This window comes from Gastrolobium bilobum, unplaced genomic scaffold (assembly GCF_033153095.1).
Source record: "Gastrolobium bilobum isolate Gb01-03AN ecotype WA unplaced genomic scaffold, APGP_CSIRO_Gbil_v1 utg11508, whole genome shotgun sequence".
Classification (NCBI taxonomy): Eukaryota; Viridiplantae; Streptophyta; class Magnoliopsida; order Fabales; family Fabaceae; genus Gastrolobium; species Gastrolobium bilobum.
The window spans coordinates 41,010-64,602 of record NW_026898005.1 but is presented as its reverse complement, the minus strand read 5'-3'; the positions used below and the strand labels follow the sequence as shown (position 1 = coordinate 64,602).

General features: G+C 37.1%; 2 protein-coding genes across 2 annotated transcripts; both read left to right on the top strand.

Moving 5' to 3' along the window:
* The first annotated feature begins 195 nt into the window (after nt 1-195).
* LOC133312114 (uncharacterized) lies at nt 196-13,800 on the top strand. Its single transcript, XM_061513266.1, has 5 exons — nt 196-714; nt 1,408-1,465; nt 1,540-1,657; nt 1,754-1,871; nt 13,729-13,800. Exons 1-5 carry the CDS (start codon nt 196-198, stop codon nt 13,780-13,782), a joined length of 867 nt encoding a protein of 288 aa, XP_061369250.1. The 3' UTR covers nt 13,783-13,800.
* A 3,876-nt stretch (nt 13,801-17,676) lies between these two features.
* LOC133312110 (laccase-17-like) lies at nt 17,677-20,296 on the top strand. The gene is made up of 6 exons (XM_061513263.1): nt 17,677-17,787; nt 17,930-18,081; nt 18,171-18,415; nt 18,514-18,642; nt 18,807-19,778; nt 20,166-20,296. The coding sequence occupies exons 1-6, from the start codon at nt 17,677-17,679 to the stop codon at nt 20,294-20,296; spliced, it is 1,740 nt and encodes a 579-aa protein (XP_061369247.1).
* Nucleotides 20,297-23,593: the final 3,297 nt, after the last annotated feature.

Below are 23,593 nucleotides of genomic sequence, written 5' to 3'. Positions count from 1 at the left end.
TACATTCTCGCATGACCAAGTTCAATTCAAATTGCAATTCCCGCGTTCTCCTTCGTTACAACATAAAATGGAACTTCATCTACTTCATCGCGATTGCGAGCTCCCAAATCTGAATCTCACACCGAAACCCTAGAAAAATTTCTTTCCCTCTTCGACCTTCAATATTTCCCAATTCCGAACCCTAAATCTCAGAATATGTCGTCGCCGATAGCCTACCCCGTCGTGGTTGACGACAAGGACCTCGACGACGCCGCTTTGTGGGCAATGATCGATTCCGCCACCGCCTCGCATTCCTCATCCAAGAGCAAATCCCTCGCCATCAAGTACTCCGATCGCCAATCCCCTTCTCCCATCTCGAAACCCTCGCTGCAGCCGCCGCAGAAGTTCCAGAGGATCTCCCGCGACTCCGGTGAAGTGGTGCACGAGCCGTGGGTTTACCGGCCACCGAGGAAGGTGGCTAGAGTTTGTCCTTCCGGTGAAAGCAGCCCTCTCGCTTTGGTCAGAAACGTGCAGAGGATGCCGGCGGCGGAGGCTTATTCCTCGCCGGAGATCGGGAAGGTAAACGGAGCGCATGAGCTGAGCAGTTTCACGGAGGTTTCGCCGCAGTGTTTCGGGAGGAACGAGGAGGAGAACGTGACCAGCATGAGGCACAGCTTGTCTGGAAGGTTTCCTTCAGTTTCGCTGTTTAAGGAGTACCAGAATGCAGCTATGGCGGTAACTGTTCTCATTCATTTGCTTCCGTGTTCGGATTTAGGCTCAAACTTTTTACTTGAACATGCTATCTGCTCGAACCGGTAAAGAAGAATTTGAACAATGTAACAAAGATTTTGTGGTGAAATAAAATGGAATCGAGCATATCAGTCGTTACCGTCTAAATTGTTTAAAATAAGATTATTGAGGCATTTTCTTCTGAAGCTTGCTTAGAATGCATCATATCAGATTATCCAAAAAATAATTTCTCCTGAGTTTTATGTCTTTTATCTGCCATTAATAAGAAAGCTTGTTATAAGCCACTTTTTACATCCTGTGCTTATTCTGAACAAATTATTGCATGATATAAGCCACTTATTTGGATAGCCCAACTGCTTGAAAACAATGTTTTCTTGACTTGGCCTGCTTCTGGATAAATTCATGGCATTTAATCTTTGGTATTCTATTAATCCTTTTTAAGTAGTACTTGTAACCAGAGGCATATGAGCAGATGCTCTAAGTTTGAATTTTAGTATTTTATAGCTGTAGCACGCTGCAACATGTGTTTGCCTTTGTTTTTGCATATAAATACGCAATAATATTTCCAGTCTCCGCAGTAATCTATTCAAGTATCTGAAGAGAGTTCTTGTGGTGCCATTATTTTATTTCACCTTGGATTTCACGTAATAAATCCTTTGTTGTGCCTTCAACGGACAGATTTTGGAGAAAACTGATTACACTTTGATTTCGGGGAATCCTTTCATTAAAAAGTCAGGTAAACAAAGTTTGTCTTCTCTTAACTGGGAAAATGATACAGTAGATGTAACATGGCGCATGTGTTTTTCATAGGTTGGAGAAAGATATCCTGTTTCTTCAATATTTCTTTTGAAATCAGAGACAAAAATATCGAGTTTGATGAGAATCGCAATGTTCAGCGAGCTGAGTTTGTGATTCGTGCATACATGCAGTACGTTTCTTGTTAGGTAGTTTCAATTAATTCATCTTCTAATGATCTCTATTCTGACCACAATCACTGGCGTTGCTATTGATTTTTTTACATCAGGGGTGGCAGGTTCTCAGATGGATGGGGTTCTTGTGAGCGACGCGAAAAGAAATTTCAGAAACCAAATCATGATATTCCAAGCACAGCAGAGACTAGAGCCAAAAATAAAGCTTGTCAAGTACATTATCTTTATCATGTTATATTTTTATGAATTATATTTTCAATCATTTGGTGTGACTTTCTATTGCCTTTAGCTATTTATTTCCCACGACAGGTGGCGAATAAGTAGCTTCATAAAGCCACTTTCTACTGCCTTTGGCAGCTTCCATCTTATGAGCTTGCAGTTTACCAATGTGTAACTGTGCCTCGAGTAAGTCTCGTGCGCTTTGTTTCTGTTGTACTTCTGTTATAACAGCTAGTGTATAGTTATGAATGGTTATAGATCTGTTAGGGTTCAGTTAGGGTACTGTTGTTGTGAACTGTAAGCGTATGGCTGCTTCAAGAATCAATGACTATCTCTATACATTAATACGAGATTTTTCAACATGCTTTATCCTCACTCACACACTTTTTGGGAAAACTTCCTAGGAGGTCACCCATCCCAGAATTACTGTAATGTTCCGGGTTACCGAAAAGTAGATGCATCTAGTTAGTATAGGTAGTACCAATTAATTCTTATAAGCTATCTCCAACTGTGTAGTCTCATACCTGCACAGTCTTTGGAATCCCTTTTTTTCGGGTGTCGATTCGATTCATTCATGTACCTCCGGCTGGAATTTTGCCAGGAGCCGCTCCTTGTCTGTGCCCTTTCGCACCATGTCCTTTCGCACCGGCGATCACTCTCCGTCCTCGTCAGCGCTCGGGATGTTACATGCCTACCAGCTTCCGCCTGGTTCGTCCTCGAACCACATCGTTCTGGAAGAGAAGCCCTGCTCTGATACCACCTGTAACGCCCGGTCGCTTCAAGAATCAATAACTATCCCCACACTAAAATGAGACTTTTCAGCGTGCTTTATCCTCATTCACACACTTCCTGGAAAAACTTCTTAGGAGGTCACCCATCCCAGAATTACTGCAAGTCAAGCACGCTTAACTATGGAGTTTTTCCGTTCTGGGCTACCGAAAAGTAGATGCATCTTGTTAATATAGGTAGTACTGATTAATTCTTATAAGCTATCCCCAATTGTGCAGTCTTATACCTGCACAATCTTTGGAATCCCTCGCTTTCTGGTGTTTATTCAATTCATTCACGTACCCTCTGCTGGAAGCTTGCTAGGAGCCGCTCCTTGTATGTGCCCTTTCACATCGGCGATTACTCCTCGCCCTCGTCAGCGCTCGGGATGTTACGTGAACACTTAAATTTGTCCTAGATATAAAACTGGTAAAAATAAAAAAAATAAAAAAAAAATAAAGATCCAATTTTATTCCTTTCTAACTAATATTAGTTGGTGTATCAGATTAATACAAGGGATTTAATTTTCTCATGTCGCATAAGAATTGAATTATCATGTTGTGACTCAACTAGTGGTGGGCTCCACATTTATTAAAAAAAGAAAAAAAATTTACACGCAAATCGAAGGGTCACAACATGAGAATTGAATTCTAATGTAACATGAGAAAATGTTTTTCCTTTATATATATATATATATATATATATATATATATAATTGAGAAGTGGATTAAAAAGATGATGAAAAAAAAAATTCAAAAAGAGGGGATGATTATAATAGCCAGTAAACTTTTTGCTTGATATGTTTTGTCTTTTTCTTTTAGTCAACATTACTTGTTTTTTATCCTAAAAGAAAAAAGAAAAAAAAAAGAGAACGGTGAAGTTTGGCAGAGAGCAGCACTAAGAAAAGCAAATGAAGAATAGTGACATGCCTTGGGTCAAATTTTCTCTTCTTGGTTTACAGATCAGGCAATCATAATCAGGACACAATTATTTAATGGTTAAGCCACAAATAGAAATAAGACGGATGAAACTCCCGATAGCTCAGTTGGCAACTGAGCTCTCAAGGATTTGTTTGAGTCAGGGGTTTAAACTCTGTCTCAAGTAAATTCTTGAAAAATCTTTGGGAGCTAAAGGATGTGCCTCCTTTCTCGAATGAAGGATTAGTCTCATTCTTCTTTCGGTAGCGAAGCTCAATGCACCTGCTGTTCCAATGAGAGACTAGCTACACCTGAGGGCAAGGTGACCGGAGGAGATTGAACGGGGATACCTCCAAGTTATACTGAAAAAAAAAAGAAAGACAGATGAAACAAGGGAAAAGAGCTTCAAAGAATAAACAGCAGAATAGGGGTGTAGGACTCTGCGCAAAAGGGCATTGCATCCCATGTAGACGTCTGATCCATACCCACCAATACAAGGGAGATAGGGATAGAAGGGGAACAATAGCAGAAGACAGGGAAAGTTGAAAACCTAGAGATGAAGGAAGAAAACATTGAAGAGAGAAATTTGAAAACAACGTAAACCTGGCATCATTCTGTGCAACAACAGGGATCAAAGTCTCATCTCGGGGACTGTTAGCGTTAAGGATTGTAACATCGTTATATAAGAAGTCAAGAAGAAAATAAAAAGGGGGACTGCATAAAGGAAAACAGAGGGAGAAGAAGGGAAGGGTTTCGGTAAGTTGAAAAACAAAAGGAAATTTTAGAGAAGAAGCTTAGAAGAGATACACTGAAAGAAGAAAGAGAGGAAGAGACACACACTTGGAGAGAACCAAACAAAAAACACAAAAAAAGACTTTAAAAAAGACACTTTGGCTTTATATTAAAGCTTGTGTCATAATGATATTTTTTAAAGATACCTGGGCTTGGGATTAAAACCAAGCTAGTGTCATAATAAAATTTTCATTTTTGAGTAGAATTAGATGAGTTTGTTAATTTAGTCGTGACGACTAGGGGTGTCAATATGGGTTTTGACACGCGGGTCGACCCGCGACACGACACGAAAATTCGTGTTCGGGTTGACCCGTAAAAAAATTCGTGTCGTGTTGGAAAAAATGACACGCAAAAAATTCGTGTCGTGTTCGTGTTTATGAATTCGTGTTCGTGTCGACCCGTATTATTTTTAATTATTATTTTTTTTATTTTTTTATTATTATTATTTTATTATTTTCTTTATTTTCGATCTATTTTTTAAATTTTTTTTGTCAATTACCGTTTTGTCCCCTATTTTGCGTGTTATTCGTGTCGTGTCGTATCAACCCGCAAAAAATTCGTGTCGTGTCAGTGTTGAAGATTTTGACACGAATGAAAATTCGTGTCGTGTTCGTGTTGATGTATTCGTGTCGTGTCGAATTCGTGTCGTGTCAAATTCGTGTCGTGTCAACCCATATTGACACCCCTAGTGACGACTTATTAACTTAGTTATCTCTGAGGATTAATTTAGCCGTGACGGCTTGTTAATCTCATAGTACATTTTTGGGGTATCAAGCTTGTTGAGTTGAGGCAGTTCTCCACAATTTGGCTCCGTACATCAAGTTTTGTCGTCTTTGAAGTAAGTCTGCTTACCTTCTCCTTTAGTTAATGATTGTATATTTTTTTATGCTTTTTCATGCTCTTTATTTGCTTTATTAGTTTATAATTGTCTGTTTTTTTATGCCCTTTATTTCTTTTTTTAATTTATAAGTGTCTATTTTTTGCATGCTTTTTTTTATGCTTTTTATTTGTTTTATTAAAAATTTCCTTATAATTGTTTATTTCTTTTGTATGTTTTTGTGCTTTTTATTTGTTGTATTAGAATTTTTCTTATTTAATTTAGAAACTTAATTAGAGATTAATTTAGCCTTGACAGCTTATTAATCTTATAGTTTTTTAGTTCATTTTGGCTGTGACAGCTTGATGACTCAAGCTAGTTTTAAATTATTATTTTTCTATTAATTTATTTATTTTTCTAATTAAGGATTAATTTAGCTGTGACGGCTAGTTAATCTCATAGTATTTTTCGGGTTATTTTAGTTGTGATAACTTGCTAATCCGAAGCCTTTAAAATGAATTTTTTAATATTATTTTCAAAAATTAAAACAAACTAGTACACAAATATTTTTTAAGAACGATGTAGCTTTGAATTCTTCAATTTCCTTATCCTTCACTATTTTCGTCCCAAGCTTCACCTTTTATTCAACCAACAGAAACACCGTCTTTGCCCATTTCCATCATTCCTACAATGTTGCACCTCACCATATTCCAATTGTCTCCTGTAACATCCCCGTCTCGAGCCGGTTCAATTAACATACATATGATACAAACAGAAACAACGGAAGACTTAACTTACGAAAATACGAGTTAACTTTTTCTTTTTCAAATTAGGCGTAAACGAAAATCGGACAAAGTAACCTCTGTAAATTGGACAACTGGGGATTTTCCAATCCCACTCCCAAGAGTTCCTGATAGACAGTTTAAACAATATATATCTCCAGAAGTACCAGTCATGCAAATATACTCAGATACCTATCTATGAGCGCATGCAGAACCTGGCTCCGTGCCACTAATCTAATAGCATGCAATCCAATACATAACATAACTGAATACTACATAGTCATATCATCATGCCCGAATACATAAATGTACATGTATCGAATATGAACACTATGCAACAATACATCTGTTCCAAAAATACGTCTAGAACAAATAGTAGCCTACGGTCACCCAGAACTCCATATCCTCATACTAGTACCTCTAGCCACGGTTAGTGTCCTTGTCCCATGAGGCTCTTCAATTAACTGTGTTCCTGAAATCATATCTCCAAACGGGGTTATAGACGAATCTCTAGTAAACTTCAGGTTTATGGAAAACTCTCGATACCCGGGGCTCACTTCCTGCATGACAGTCAGATACATAATATACAAAACATCATATAAGCAATTATCATAACTGAACAAAGCATATATACATATCTTATCAAAAACATACGCAGTCATTCCCAAGGGATGACCCCAAGCGGAAATCAACGCACGTAACAAATATCATTTACAAAAATCATCACAATATTCACATCAGAACAAAACGTGTTATATCAGAGACGTACGCAATCGTTCCCAAGGGATGATCCTAAGCGGAAATCAACGTACGTAACAAATATCATTTACAAAATCATCATACATATCCCATAAAACATGTCATATAATCAAATATCATAACTAAACAAAACATATACACATATCTTATCCGAAACGTACACAGTTATTCCCAAGGGATGACCCCAAGCGGAAATCAACGTACGTGTTCCCAAGGGAGTACCCCAAGCGGAAACAAAAATATATCAGATATGTACACAATCAATCTCTAGGGATGACCCCAACCAAAACATATCTTCACTGAGTAAAACATATATATAGATCTTATCAGAGGCATACGCAGTCATTCCCAAGGGAGGACCCCAAGCGGAAATCAACGCACGTGTTCCCAAGGGAGGACCCCAAGCGGAACCAGAACATATCAGAGGCGTACGCAGTCATTCCCAAGGGAGTACCCCAAGCGGAAATCAACGCACATGTTCTCAAAGGAGGACCCCAAGCGGAACCAGAACATATCAGAGACGTACACCGTCAATCTCAGGGGAACCCAAGAAGACATCAGTGTACCATAAAATCCATGGCCAAAGATCAATACAGAAATCATATCAGAACAAGTCATATAACAAATGTGTTCACAGTCAATCCCAAGGGAGGACCCCAAGTGGGAATCAGTGTACGTGTTCCCAATGGTGGACCCCAAGCGGAACTCAATAAAACATATCATATTAACACATATCAAAGTAAACACATCACAACAAAGCATATCATATTAACATATAGCTCTATATGAATGCATCTATATCATATATTTCATACATATCATACCACCAGACCACAGTCCGTACACTATGGCGGAACACAAAGTAGGAGCAAACCCCATAAACATAGAGCTTACCTCTCAAAGCTGTATAGATGGCCTACCCAACAACCGAGTTACCGAGCCTCCTCTGATGTAGGATCCTCAACAAGGCTCTTAGGCGCACCTAGAATAGGGAATCCATACAAATATCAATAAAATGGTTCAAAACCAAGTAGTTAACCAGACACACCATTTATTGATTTCATCTTTTACTTATCAAATATTTCTTAACTATTCATACATACGGTACTGTTCATCTCTACGGTACTATTCATATACGTCACTATTCAAAAATATGGTATCTCAATTTTTCCATTTATATTTTCATCGTTAAAATCTTCATCCGAACACTTTTCTCAACATGAGCCAAGCCTCAATCAAGCTCAATCAAACCAAACTTTCAAAATGAAAACTTAAATTCAATCTTTCTCAAAACTCAAAGAAAACCAGGATTTCTCAACATAAACTCACCTAGAACGAAGGGGAAGGCTTACTTTAAGCTCCCATGGCTTCAAGCTCCATCAAAATCCCCATTATCCATGAAATTTGAAATCTTAGATGAGGAAGATCTCTCTCTATAGTGAAACCCACCCAGAAATACTGGTACCAATGGATTCCTCTCGAAATTTCTCACAAGTTTGGCTTTGGAACGGAGTGATTTGGAGGTCTCTAGCTCTCTCTACGAATTTTGGAAGGTTTTTATTCAAAACCTCCATTTCTCTCATTTTGCTCTCTGTCCGACGACGAAGAAGAATGGGGAAACAGTGACTCACTACTCACTTAAGTGAGTTTATTTTACTAGTGGGTATAAGCTTATCTATCTATGCACCTCTATTTATTACCAAACTTCACCCAATAGACTAGAATATTTTTCTAGTCACTTTTCTATATTTACTTTCACTTTTTGGATAACTTTATTTACCCGTATTTTTATCACTTAACTGTCATTTTAACTCTTCTTTCACCAAAGGTGACTTTATTTCTTTTTCTTTATAATTATCCTTCAATATTGAATCTATAATAAATGTGAGGGTCATTATATCTCCTCCCTTGAATCTAGTGTTGTTGGAGTTTCAACTCAGTCCCTTTCAAGTCACTCTCCATCCACTCCTTTAGTTACTCAACCTTCTCCCTCCACTTCAGACCATTCTTTTGCTGTTCCAACTTCTGCAAGCATCCTATAATAGCCCATCTTAATTAATTAGTAAATCAAGTGTAATTAATTAATTAAACATGTTTTAGTGAGTGAAATTAAGTATAAGGCTTAATTAAATGAATCTGAGTCACTTTGGAGTTAAAAAGTGTACTCAGTGAAAATTAAGGGGTAGAAATGGGTACTGGCAAAAGTGCCCAAAATATAAAAATAAAAATAGTAATATTCCTAGAATAATACTCCAGACTTTTGGATAAAGTTTGGTAATTATTGGAGTTGAATAGATAGACGAACCAATACCCGCTTAAAGCTACTTAACCTATGTTAAGTGACTTAAGCTACCAAAAGACCCCCATTTCCCCCAGAAACCCGTCGCCAGAAAACAGAGGAGAAGAGAAGAGAGGGAAGAAGAAAAGGGAAAAAGAGAGAGAGAAAGCAAATCTCAACCAAATCCATCTGTTCAAAAGCCTAAACCACTCCAAATCTCCTCCTCTTTCACAATCCTTGCTTTGTTTTGAGTGGGGAGCATTGTGGAGAGGGATATTGCCTCTCAAAAATTCGACCATTTGAGTGATTTTGGGGTTTTGAGTAGTTCAACCTCCATGGGAGCTTGAGGAACACTCCTTGCTTGGTTGTGTGACCATTGGTGGTAAGATTCTAACCCTTGAGCCTCATGATTCCTTGAAATTTGCATGAGTTAGGGTTTGTGAATAGTAAATTGGGATTTTTATGAAATGTGGTTGAATTAGCTATGTTCTAGGAAGAATGGAGCTTAGAGCATGTTATGGAAAATGCTAGGAATGTCATTTAATCGGTGGAAATGAGCCTAGATAGTCATTTGATAATTGTTCATAATATTGGAAAATTCATGCTTGGATTGGTTAGTATTCTAGCATGTTGAACAATTAGTGAGTTGAATGATTGATTGGATCCTTGTGATGTCTAGGATTGAGACATTTGGACCAACCGTGAGTGATCAACCATTGGAGCAAGCTATGGAGCTTGAATAGCTCATTGGAATTGGTAAGCACATACTTGTGTTGTGTTTCGAATTGAGTAATTGATGGTTGATTGTGAAATACTCTTGGATGCAATATGTTAATTGCATTACCCTTGTATAGGTGTATGTTTGTAAAAGTTGATTGTTGAAACTGTTGGTGAAGAACAAAGGTGGACTGAAGCATTGAGGTAAGCCTTCGGACCTTGGGTGTAATTCCCTTGATTGTTCCACCAAGCCCTGAAAGGGTAGTGATGATTATTGTGTATGTAAATGCAATAAAATAGTGTAATGCCTTGTTATACGTATGTGTATGCATTTGGTGTGACATAGGATGGTGTTTCCCTATGTTGGTATGTTGCATGACGATGCGTAAATCATACTTGGTAGTTAGCTGGCCAGTAGGACTATTTGCATCTGAGTTTCCTTAGGACAGCTTGAGAGCTCGAGGGATTTCTCCTGGAGATGTATTGCACTTTGCATAGATATGTATTTACTGCATTATTATTGTTATTGTTATTACACTGATATGGAACTGTGGGGTGGAGAGATGCTCCAAGGACCCCTGGTTTACTGGATATATTCGTATATCTCACCCCGTGTTGTGGGGACCCCCTTTCAGGTAAGGATGCTGCAGGAGCCTCTGGTGGCAAATGGCCATATCTGGATTATGCATGAAATGTGGCATTTCTTTTGAGTTTATGCATGCCTTTTGTAGTTGACATGTATAGGATTTTATTTTGAAAGCCCATGGTCATTTGTATATCTTGATTCATTGGATGAACTTAGCCTATGCTCATGCCTTTGGTTACACCTTTTGTTGATGGGAGCCAAGGGAATGATCATAGTGTTTTGTAAGCTAAGTTCTATGATTTGTAAAGGATATGTAATGTAAATGATGCCTACTTGAAATTCAATATATGCATGCTTGTTATGTATTGAGTTGTTGAATTGGTTGGGCTGAAAATCAATTAGGTACCCTTTTGTTTAAACTGGTAAACGATGAGAAAACAAAGGTCATGCTGCCTAAACTCTAGCTAAATCTCATGAGGAGAGGTTGGATGAGTGCTAGGATTTAGTTTTGGGGCATGGACAATTGGGGTTTGTAATGGGGATGCATTTTCCCCTAGGCTTGGACTTGAGGAATGTGGGAATTGGGATTCCCTGGCAGCGCGCTTAAGCGCCCAGGAGCGCGCCCAAGCGCCCTGCTGCCCCTGCGAGTGCCAATGCATTCTGCCTCCTCGCGCTGGAGCGCCCAAGTGGGGGCTTAAGCGCCCAGGATTGCGCGCTGGAGCGCCCTGGCGTGCGCTTAAGCGCCCTTTGCTGCAGAAAGTTGGGTGGCTTACTGCCCCCTCGTGTTTTAGCGCCCAGGGTGGGGCTTAAGCGCCCAGGGTGGCGCGCCTGAGCGCCCTGGTCCGCGCTTAAGCGCCCTTCGCCACTGAAGGAGGAGATGCTTCTGTCTCTGCGCGCTAAAACGTCCCCGTGGGAGCTTAAGCGCCCAGGATAGCGCGCCTGAGCGCCCTGTTGCGCGCTTAAGCGCTCATCCACACTGGAATGCCTGATGCTTACTGCCTCCGTGCGCTTAAGCGCCCAGATGGAGGCTTTAGCGCCCGATAGAGCGCGCTTGAGCGCCCAGTAGCGCGCTGAAGCGCGCGGGGCCTGTGACCAACACTCTTTTGTGTTGCTTCAAATTGTCCTAACTTGGGCTACAGTGCTCCGATTTGAGCACGGTTTGAAGCCACGGGTAGCTAATGAAGAAACCTACAATATAGTAGAAGTTTTGAACTAAACAAGAAGTAAATTAATGGTTTAAAAATGGAAAATGAACATGATGTTAAGCTTAATTTATCTGTTTCCGCAAGGTAATATGGTTATGATCACGAAATTGGGTATTATAAGTTCGGTACGTTTTAAAATGAAAAATTTATCCGGATTTTAATTGAACCCATGTGATTGTAACTGCGCTTAATATCATAATGCGATGTTAACAAACCGGTTCTAGAACGGGGCGTTACACATCCCTGCATCCCCTGTTCTCTCTGCTGGACAGTCTTCTCCAGTTGCTTCCCCTGGACAGTCTTCCAACTCTACTCCAGTTGCTTCAAGTCAAAACACATCTTCATCTTCTTCGTCTTCTGCTCCTATTGTTTCCCCTTCTTCTTCCTCTTCTGGTTCTGAATATGTTCCCTCTTCTAACTTACTTACGTCATCTCCTACACATTCCATCCATACTAGATCAAAAGATCTTGCACCTATTTCTTTTACTGCACATATGGAGTCCACTAATATTAAGCAAGCTTTAGCAGATTCTCTTTGGTTTCATCCAATGCAGTGGGAATTTTTTGCTTTACAGAAAAATGGAACATGGAGTTTAATTCCTTTACCACCAACCCGCAAGCCAATTGGCTGTAAATGTGTTTCCGTATAAAAAAAAATCCAGATGGCTCCATCAATAAATACAAAGTCAGACTTGTTGCTAAAGGTTTCCTTCAACAACATGGATTAGATTATAGAGAAACGTTTTCTCCTGTGGTAAAGTCTGTTACCATTCGAATTATGTTGACTTTGGCTCTCATTCAAGGCTAGTCTTTATAACAATTAGCTGTAAACAATGCATTTTTGAATGGTGACCTTTTAAAGGTAGTGTACATGTCTCAACCTCTTGGTTTTGAAGTGGCTGATAAATCTCTGTTTTATAAACTTTGCAAAGCTCTATATGGTCTTAAACAAGCTCTAAGAGCTTGGTTTGAGAAGCTTGGCACTACTTTTTTGCAATTTGGGTTTCGGTGTAGCAAGTGTGACCCTTCTCTTTTTTATCTACAAAGCTGGTGGTAACTCCATTTACATCTTGGTGTATGTTGATGATATTATATTTACTAGCAATAATCCCACTTTGATTCAGCATCTGATTGGTTAGTTAAATTCGAAATTTGTTTTAAAACAGCTTGGTCAACCTATGATGCACAAACACGGACACGGGGCACGACACGACACGCCGACACGTTAATTCTAAAAAATATCATATTTCGACACGTGGGACATGTTTTGATATTAAATAAAATTTTTAATATATATAATATAATTTATATCTAATACATATAAGAGTCCATAATAAGTCATATAACCAATCAAATATTTAAATTTCATACCATAAACATAAAAATAAATAATTTTTCCGTACTTTGTTAATTTTCCATGTCAAATTTCATAACAGAAAAAAATTAATTTATAAATTATTTCTTTTATATTTAGTTAACAAAATAAAATAAGATTTTGTTTAAAAAAAAAAAGTGTCCGAGCGTTCATCGCTTGTCGGAAAAACGTGTCGAAGAGTTAACCGCGTGTCCCCAAATGTTGATCGTGTGTCGTACGCTTGTCGGAGCGTGTCCATGTCAGACACGTGTTCGACACGCAAATTTTTCTTCAACAAGCGTGTCCGTGCTTTGAAGGTCAACTAGACTATTTACATGTTTTTGTAACTTACCTGACAAAAAAAAATTTCTTCCATATTTTCAGAAATCTTTTTTTCCCGGTAAAAAAAATATATCTCCCATACCAAACGCTCCCTTAGGTTCTGTTTGGAAGCCTCCCCAGAACATATTGTAATTACAATACAGAAGGATATGGAAAATCATACGAAGACATAGTTATCTCCCGTTAATTTTATTTTAGGTTGGGATCCCTTCTTTATTTAGTAAATCTCACCCTTTTGTTCCAAGGTTTCTAAGGACACTAGAGTAAAGAAAATCTTTTTGGTTTAATGCTTAACGATTTCAAATTTAAGGTTAAATTGGTTCTTTGCAATTAGCAACATAGTTGTCTTAATCTAATTTTATTCTTGTGCTACGTGTTTTCTTTCTTTCTCTTTCTCGGTTTTTGTTGTTGTTAAATTACTTTCTCTATAGTTCCTGGGACGGTTGCCATAAATAAATAAATGCATGGTGTCATAACTAAAAATTTGTATGCCAAATTAAGCTAATAATTTTTAGCCTTTTGCTGCTTTTACAGGACTTGCTAGGAATCGGAGAATACCGACCTGGTGCAGCAAGTCAAGTTCATTGATGTTATATATGACTTTTGCAGCAATTTAACATACAGCATCAACAATTCCTTTATCAAAATTTAATTGGAGACGAATGAAATGTATCCTATTAACATGCCCTAAAATTTATTTTGAGGGACCAAATGAACTGAACGTAAGTTGTAATAAAATGTATCTTAATGTAATTGTCATATAGCAAGTATTTGGTGCACGAGGCATTCCGGGCGTTTATCGTGCAAGTTGCTTATTTTTTTTTTGTAAGGGTAAGATATAATCCCAAATATGTATCATATATCCATTATCAAGATAAGATGTCCTTTATATGTGGCTATGTGATGCATTTTCAAAGAGACAATGACCAAAGTGTCACATTTTTCACAAAAAATTACTTGAATGTCACATTTAGCAATTTTTCTTCTTCAAAATATCACGTCACCTAACTCGCTACAATACCTAGTGAGTTAGGTGTTGACATGTGTCAGAAAGTGCATGGTCATGTAAGCCGCTGTACAGTATAGTGAGATTACATGACATCAAACATGTTATGCAGCATAACATGTTTAGTCAGCTTCTGACACGTGGTATTTTTGACATGTGGCAAATGTGCTATGTAGCATAGCGTGTTTAGTCATTTTTTTTGACACGTGACAAATGTGCTATGCAGTATAATATGTTACATGTGTGTCATCAAATTAATTAACGCTCCTAAAAATAATTAATTAATAGTTATAAAATAATTTAAATTAATTATTTTAGTTTAATTCAGTCTATATTAATTTAAATTATTTGATAACTATTAATTAATTATTTTTAGGAGCGTTAATTAATTTCATTTATTTTAGTTTAAGTTATGTTAATTTTTTTTTGAACTGTTAAGTACTTTAATTTAATTAAGGAGTGTTAATGAATTAAATGTAATTTATGTTTGCTAATTATTTTAGTTTAATTTAGTTTATATGAATTTAAATTATTTTATAACTATTAATTAATCATTTTTAAGAGTGTTAATGAATTTCATTTGATTTAGTTTAAGTTAAGTTAATTTTTTTGAACTGTTAAGTAATGTAATTTAATTTAGGAGTGTTAATGAATTAAATGTAATTTATGTTTGTTAATTATTTTAGTTTAATTTTATATTAATTTAAATTATTTTATGAGATACACGTAATATGTTATGCTGCATAGCACGTTTGTCATGTGTCAGAAGCTTACTAAACATGCAATGCTGCATAGCATGTTTGATGCTACGTAATCTCATTATACTTTGCAGCGGTTTACGTGGCCATGCACATTCTGCCACGTGTCAACACCCAACTCACCAGGTGTTGTAACAAGTTAGGTGATGTGATATTTTGGAAATAAATTTGCATAGCGTGACATTTAGATAATTTTTTGCAAAAAATGTGGCACTTTGGTCATTGTACTCCTTTTTTTTCAAACACCTGGGAAAGTCGTCATAAAAAAGCTACATATTCAGACAAATACTTGACTATCATAGTGGTTAGATGAGAGTTCACTAAACTGCAACAATAATATACATATTTTGTTTGGAAGAAATGTGATGAGATTGTTTAGCATTTAACCTTGAAAAAGGAATAAATAAAGTAAATATAATATTAGGCAAAAAGAATCATAAACCTAAGATTTCAAGTTTTAAACCAAGATATGGTATTAGGCTATTTATGTGGTTCCTTGTTTATGAGGTTTTGGAGTTTATATTTGAATTCAGTATAATGCAACAATAACTCTTATATTAGAAAAAGGATGGATATAGTAAGGATTACATAAGCGAGAAAAAACTCTTAAACTTCATGCTTTAAATTAAGATGCGGTGTTAAAATAATTCCTTGCTTAGTACATTATATCGCATTCTGCGTGAACTTAATGCATATATCCTTATTTTTAGGTTTTAACTTTTAGAAATAAGTATTTAACCATTTGCAAACAAAGCTTCCAAATATTTACAAAAATAAGTCACTCACATCAAGCAGGGGATATTTTAGATTTTGTACGCAAAACAGATCAAGTTTGGTGGGTTATTAATTGATTAAGTACTACTGAATCATACTTTACCTTTTGTTTCTTTTGATTGCATTCAACTTCCTAAGGCTAATATCAAGTGTAGTAATGAAAGAGAGAAAATGTAAGGTTCTACCACTAATCAAATATGCAAATAAAAGCTTTGCATTTTGTAAATAAGTTCCTCTCATATAAGTGTGTGCGCGTGTGAGAAATTTCTACAATATTACATATGCGTCCACTTTCTATACATTCCTCCAATTAAAATCAAACACGAAACACCAATATTGACATGTAATAGAGAAAAGCGGAATCTTAAATACATCTGTTAGATTTTGAATAGAAGTAATATGTAGCACTGATGTACTAAAAATGAGCTCGTGCGTGCGCGTGTTTTTTTTTTTTTTTTAACTTTTCTCCATTTGGATGGTGCTTACGAGTTAGCGTGTCTTTCTTGAAAGAGAATAGCGTTCATTGAGGTTTCCTTATTATTCATGCATGATTTCTGTCTTGTAGTTCGTGATAACTGTTAAGAACCTCGGGATACACCACCCCAAAAGCTAGCTCAAGGGGTGGGAGTGTTCAAGGCCTTATAAAGGTAACTAATACGGCCTTTATAAGGCCTTGGGCACTCCCACCCCTTGAGCTAGCTTTTGGGGTGGTGTATCTCAAGGTTCTTTACATGGTATCAGAGTCTCACCGTCTCCCGCTTTAAAAAGTGGAATTAAAATAAAATAAAATAAAACACAAAAAGGTAAACCAAAAATTGGGCATGTGCAATTCCACGCTTCTAGCCCAAAGGGCTCTTGCGTGAGGGGGCGTGTTGAGATATATAGTCCCACCTTGATTGGATGTGCAACTAATATGGCCTTTATAAGGCCTTGGGCACTCCCACCCCTTGAGCTAGCTTTTGGGGTGGTGTATTCCAAGGTTCTTTACAATGGGTCTGTGCAATTTCCACGCTTCTAGCCTAAAGGGCTCTTGCGTGAGGGGGCGTGTTGAGATATATAGTCCCACATTGATTGGATGGGTAACTAATATGACTTTTATAAGGCCTTGGGCACTCCCACCCCTTGAGCTAACTTTTGGAGTGGTGACCTCAAGGTTCTTTACAATAACGTTAAAAAATATGGCAAACAATGACTACTTGATAGAACCCCCCCTTGTCCATTGCTTTGGCACTAAGAACATCGGTTGAGAGAGTTACATCTGACCAAAAATTCTCAACGCTTCAATGCCGCTAATGAACCTTCATTGGTGGTTTTTGGATTTCAAACCAATTTAAATTTGTGCTAAAAAAGAGTTCAATGAAATTGATTCAAAGATCTCAGATAAGAGACATATCGTTTAATTGACAGAGAAAACAATTGATAGGAAATAGCATTTCAGAAATATATTATACAAGGAAAAAATCAATAACTTTTTCTTAGATAAGAGACATATCTTTGCTATTTTACACTAATTTTACAAACAAGTTCCTTTCTTACTTGAACACCCTTACTTGACTCCTTTTCAAATGTCATTTTTCATGCACAAAAAGGTGGGTAAAATATACTGTAAATGAGTTTTGCGAGAACAATATTAAAAGGAGCAAATTTTGCAAAGGTTTGATTTCTGCAGGAAGGAGGTCAAACGATCAAGGTGAATGATTGTCTTGGACACCACTCCAGAGTTGTTCTAACAACTGAACTCATTAAAAAACTCAATAAAAAGCACATGAACATCTTATAGAGTTTAGCTTCTCTTTGAAACAGATAATATTGCAACAACCACATGCTATCATTCATCTATAAATTGCACTACCAATGAGCTCTGTTGCATCCACAGTTCAAACTCAAACAAACTGTGTATTAAATATCACATTTTCTCTCTTGCACTCTCTACAACTCATAAATATGGGCCTTCCACTTCTTCAATCGTTTCTATTTTCAGCAATGCTTCTCTTCTCTTTGATCACCATCCCTCAGCTTGCACATGGTGGCATTACAAGGCACTACCATTTTGATGTACATCTCTAAAGGACTTGATACCTTTATCTTAAAGCTACCTTATTTTTCAAAATTAAACCATTTACATTTCACATTCTTTTAGTTTATTTTCACATGTATCTGTTTGCTTTGTATCTAATGGCTTGGTTTTGTGATGCAGATAAAGTACCAAAATGTATCAAGACTATGCCACACAAAGAGCATGGTCACAGTTAATGGTCAGTTTCCTGGGCCACGCATTGTTGCTAGGGAGGGTGATCGTCTTCTTATCAAAGTGGTTAACCATGTACACAACAACATCTCCATCCATTGGTAAAATAATTTAGTTTACAAAAGAAATTGAACATAATTTGTAAATTGAACTTTCATGTGTTGAAAATACTTGGTTATGTTCCAAATAGGCATGGCATTAGACAGCTTCAATCAGGATGGGCTGATGGACCTGCATATGTGACTCAGTGCCCTATTCAAACAGGCCAAAGTTATGTCTACAATTACACCATCGTTGGCCAAAGAGGCACTCTCTTCTGGCATGCTCACATTTCTTGGTTAAGATCTTCTGTCTATGGTCCTCTCATCATTCTTCCAAAGCATGGAGTTCCATATCCTTTTACCAAACCTTACAAGGAAGTTCCCATCACCTTTGGTAATGAGAAAGTGATTGACACCATACCATAGTTCACCAATATTACCTGCATGTATTAAGCACTGACCTTACTTTGATATATTAATAACATTTTTCAGGAGAATGGTGGAATGCAGATCCTGAGGCTGTCATAAAACAAGCATTGCAAACAGGTGGAGGACCAAATGTCTCTGATGCCTACACTATTAATGGACTTCCAGGGCCATTATATAACTGCTCTGCTAAAGGTATCAAGTGATAATAAAAAAAAAAGTAACTTAAGAATACCCCATGTTATGTGGTTACTAGTGGCTAAATTCCTAAAATTATGAAGAGTAACACTTAACCACATCCTTATGAATTAAAATTGGATATGTTTTGATTCTATATGAAAATTATTGGTCTTTTGCAGACACATTCAAGCTAAAGGTCAAGCTTGGGAAAACATACCTTCTCCGTTTGATCAATGCTGCACTCAATGATGAACTCTTCTTCAGCATTGCAAACCACACCCTCACAGTCGTTGCAGTAGATGCAATTTATGTTAAACCATTTGAGACAGACACTATTCTGATTGCCCCAGGACAAACCACTAATATTCTTCTCAAAACCAAATCCTACTACCCCAATGCCACATTCTTCATGAGTGCTACACCATATGTTACTGGCCAGGGCACTTTTGACAACTCAACTGTTGCTGGTATCCTTGAATATGAAGTTCCATCAAACTCTCTTCATTCAACAACTTCAATGAAAAAGCTCTTACTCTTCAAGCCAATCCTCCCTGCCCTTAATGACACTTCTTTTGCAACAACTTTCACCAGCAAGCTTCGTAGCCTTGCAAGCTCTCAGTTTCCTGCTAATGTTCCCTTGGAAGTTGATAGACAATTTTTCTTCACAGTAGGACTTGGTACAAATCCCTGCCAGCATAACAAAACATGTCAAGGACCAAATGGAACAAAGTTTGCAGCATCAGTGAATAATGTATCTTTCACACTCCCAACAACTGCTCTTCTTCAAGCCCACTTCTTTGGTCAATCCAATGAAGTTTACTCACCAAACTTTCCAAGTAGTCCATTGATTCCATTCAACTATACAGGAAATCCACCAAATAACACAATGGTGAGCAATGGGACAAAGTTGGTGGTCCTTCCATTCAACACAAGTGTAGAACTTGTGATGCAGGACACCAGCATTCTTGGTGCTGAAAGTCACCCTCTCCATTTGCATGGTTTTAACTTCTTTGTTGTTGGCCAAGGATTTGGAAACTTTGATCCAAATAAGGACCCTGCAAACTTCAATCTTGTTGACCCAATTGAAAGAAACACAGTGGGAGTCCCTTCTGGTGGATGGGTCGCCATTCGTTTCTTGGCTGATAACCCAGGTATGATTAATAACATCTCTTGTTACCATTTTGCAATACAATAGCTATTTGAAACCACCACTTTGTCATTCACCATAAAAAAGGGCTACTTTGTCCAACGTAGTTGTGATAAATTTACATTTTAATATAACCTTAAACAAGTCAAAAGAAAATTATTTTTGCTAATCAAAACCATGCATATTAGATTAAAATTGAGGAATGATAATTTTCACTAGATTTATCTAATTAGCAATAATATGGCATGCAATACTCTGCAAATATAATATCGAATTAAAACACCAACAAACACATAATAAAAGATACTGGACATAAGAGGGCTAATTTTTTTTCATTGTTCTGGTGATTTGTTTTGAACTTATGGATTATACTGTTAAATTATGTGAGCAGGGGTATGGTTCATGCATTGTCATCTTGAAATTCACACGAGCTGGGGTTTAAGGATGGCTTGGGTTGTATTAGATGGAAAGCTTCCACATCAGAAACTGCTTCCGCCACCTGCTGATCTTCCCATGTGTTAAATATTCACTACAATTTGTGGTCTTTAACATTTTGAATCCGTTGTTTTTTTTTTTTTTTTTTGTTCCCAGTTTAAATGGCCCTTTTTGGCATTCTTCATGGACTAACTGATTATCTCTAGTTCCATTTTTTTCTCATTCGGGTGATGAGGTGAAAGGGTTGAATATGTTGAGATGCGTCTACAATAACAAATTTGTTCAAGTTGTAATATTCTTTCATTTCAATGAGGATTCTATGGTTTTAATTATCAGAAATGTTTAAACATTCTTTTCTCCAAATCTAAATATTATACGGGTTCGGCGGTTCGCTTTTTCTGCAAGCAAATAATTGCTTTCTGACGAGACAAAAAATCGGACCCATTGTTTTTTTTTTTTAAAATTACCAGGATTCGAATAAATATGTATCTGCAGTAAACAAAATATTCCTACTGAATAAATAAATGGTAGAAAAAATATTTTTTTAAAAAAATTAATTTTTTTATTTTTGCCATATTATATACCATGAAAATGTACTTAGTTTGGTGTTACAAACACTGCTTTATTTATGCCGCTGTCGCAGACAAATATTTACCGATACACAACGTCGGATCGTGGTAATTTTTTTTTTAAAAAAACCAGTGGGCCCCTTTTTTTGTATCTGCAGCATATCTTTGTTTTTAGTTATTGCCGGAGAAAAATCGAACTAATAAAGAGTTTTGACTTTATCATGTTATAGGAAAGTTAAAACTTTTTTCCAGCAGACACAATACACAATACTATGCGTGTAAAAACTCGCACTGTTAATTAAGTAATTAATTATGCGAAAATAAGAAATAATTTCATAATTGATCCTAATAATTATTAAAAGGCTTTAATAATTATGATAAGTGATTAAGAATGCTGAAAGTTGCTTTTCGGAAGAAAAATGCATATACCGGTTCTGCTAGTCGGTGTAAATGCGTACCGAAAAAGTATTCCGAAAAATTATAATAAGTGCATGATAATTACTATAACAATATATAGGACTTGTAAAACGAGTTTCAAGTCAATATAATGAGAACTGGTGCCAAAAACTGGTACTGGCTATGAAAAGCGCGTACTAGAAATGTGCTCCGAAAAATATAAGAAAAATATGATAATTCTTGTAAAATTATGTGGGTTAAGAATCCAAAGTTTGGGATTAAAATGCTAAGCGTAGCTAATTAAGTTAATACTGTGTGTTTTATTCTTAAGTGGCTATTTAAGTGCATTTTGCACAAAACCCTAGGCCATGCTATCACTCTACTTGAGTGCTTGGAGGCTGGTCAGCTGCTGGTTCTATTCCTTTGGTGTTCTCCTCCACTTTTGAGACCAAGTTGCTATCTTTCTTGATTTCCTTCACATTTCCTCCTTGTAAACACTTGTGGGTGGCTTTGTGAGAGTGAGAGGTAGCCTTTCTGAGTTTGTAAGCTGCTGTTTGTGAGGTTCTTGTTCTGAGTTTGAGAGTTGGGAGGAGAGTCACCTTGTTCTTGGTTGTTTGAAGCTCCAAGTAGCTTCCTTGGTGAAGAAAGAACTCACCTTTGAGTTCATTTTCGTTACTTGGTGAAGTCAGAACCTTGGAGTTGTCTAGTGAGCTCCAAGAGCATCTCCCTTTGCTGTTTTGAGCTTGTGGTATGGTTATCACCCTTGAACTTGAGTTTTTATGCTTAAAAATGGAATCTTGATGCATGTAAAGGTTAAAAGATGATAACCTAACTTGAGGTAATGTCAAACACACCTATAAATGCATGTTTAGGCTTCTGTAATCGGTAAAGATGGTACCTTTGAAGGATATCTTCGCGAAATATTCAGATATTTCCCGTGAAATATCCAGATATGGATATCCGGATATTGCTAGAGAGATATCCAGATATTGGATATCCGGATATGCCCTGAGGAATATCCGGATATTCTGGGATTTCGAAGAACAGTAGCTGTGCTGTGAGGACAGTAGACTATTGGGGGTTTGTGGACCCTAGAGTGATGAAGTTGAACTTCTATTATTAATGAACTAAGTCAGAATCATGTGATTAAGGGCTTGTGGCTTCGTTGGAAGCCTTAAGACGTAAATCGTAAAAGGAGAACGTAGTCTTTATGTTAATGCTTTTGAACTATGTATGTTGATATACTTGCTGGTCCTAAATCAGATTGTGATCTGCTGTGTGTTGGACTTGAGCTGTGAGGACTCTTGGCATTGGATAGTGAGCTTGCAAGGTAAGCTTTTGTGTCCTCGGTTTAGCCATGTTGTGGTTCCACCATGTCCCATGGGGGTATGGTTATATGCATGCTGTATTACATGCTTTTGATATTTTGGAAATGCTGTTGAGTTGTTATATGCGAGTGCCTTTATGATATGCATGTGGTGTTCCACCTATACGGTAAGCCTGAGTATGTGGTACATACAAGATGGTGAGGCTATGGGTGAGGTGCAAGCGGTGTTCCTTGTACTACATGTAGGTATAGACGTATTCCTGCATTTCTCTGGCCAGTAGAATAGTGATAAACACACATGGCATGAATATCTGTTGCACTACATAGTTTTGGAACTGATATTGATATAAATGCTTTTAGAACTTATATTGCACATGTAAGTGAGCTTGGGGTGGAAGATCCTTAAGAACCCTTTGTCTTACTGAGATTTCTAGTTTAGAGATCTCACCCCACGTTTGGGGAATGCTTATTTCAGGATCAGGTAATGTGGGGGTTGAGGCCCCAGGCGGCAGGAGGCCGGAGCTGAGTTAGATATTGATGATATTATATGCTGACATGTTGGATGCTGGATATGCATGCTGCTTTTATGCTTTGAGCTTCATTTTATGGTTTTGGATTATCTTGTTGAGACGCTGTTGATTTGGTGAGCATGGGGATTGTCCATGACACATAGACTAGTTATGTCTTAGTTTTATTTGGAGTTGTAATAATGTATCAGGCTATTGTCCGGACTACGTGATGTAGATCTGTGATTTAGATACTCACTTTATTTATATATTGAGGTATTTCAGTAGATGTCTTATTGCAATTTATATTCAGGAAATATTTTATGAAATTGATTAAGTAATCAAATTGGTAATTGATAATGACGTCATAATTGATAAGAAAAAGAATATTCCGTATTTTTAATTAAGCGTAGCTTAATACGATGTAATGATAACACTACCGGATATATACGGGGTGTTACATTTTATGGTATCAGAGCAACGGTTGAAGGGAAAAACCTGTATGTATTGCAATGATTAGGATGTTTGGTTGTGTCTGTTTTGTGTGTTTGCTCCGTTGAGTATTATTATGATAATGCATATGTGA

Coding starts and splice junctions, on each gene's coding strand:
- LOC133312114 (XM_061513266.1), top strand. CDS start 196: ATGTCGTCGCCGATAGCCTACCCCGTCGTGGTTGACGACAAGGACCTC. Junction 1,658..1,753: donor GTGATTCGTGCATACATGCA/GTACGTTTCTTG, acceptor TTTTTACATCAG/GGGTGGCAGGTTCTCAGATG. Junction 1,872..13,728: donor CCAAAAATAAAGCTTGTCAA/GTACATTATCTT, acceptor CTGCTTTTACAG/GACTTGCTAGGAATCGGAGA.
- LOC133312110 (XM_061513263.1), top strand. CDS start 17,677: ATGGGCCTTCCACTTCTTCAATCGTTTCTATTTTCAGCAATGCTTCTC. Junction 18,416..18,513: donor GGAAGTTCCCATCACCTTTG/GTAATGAGAAAG, acceptor AACATTTTTCAG/GAGAATGGTGGAATGCAGAT. Junction 18,643..18,806: donor ATATAACTGCTCTGCTAAAG/GTATCAAGTGAT, acceptor GGTCTTTTGCAG/ACACATTCAAGCTAAAGGTC.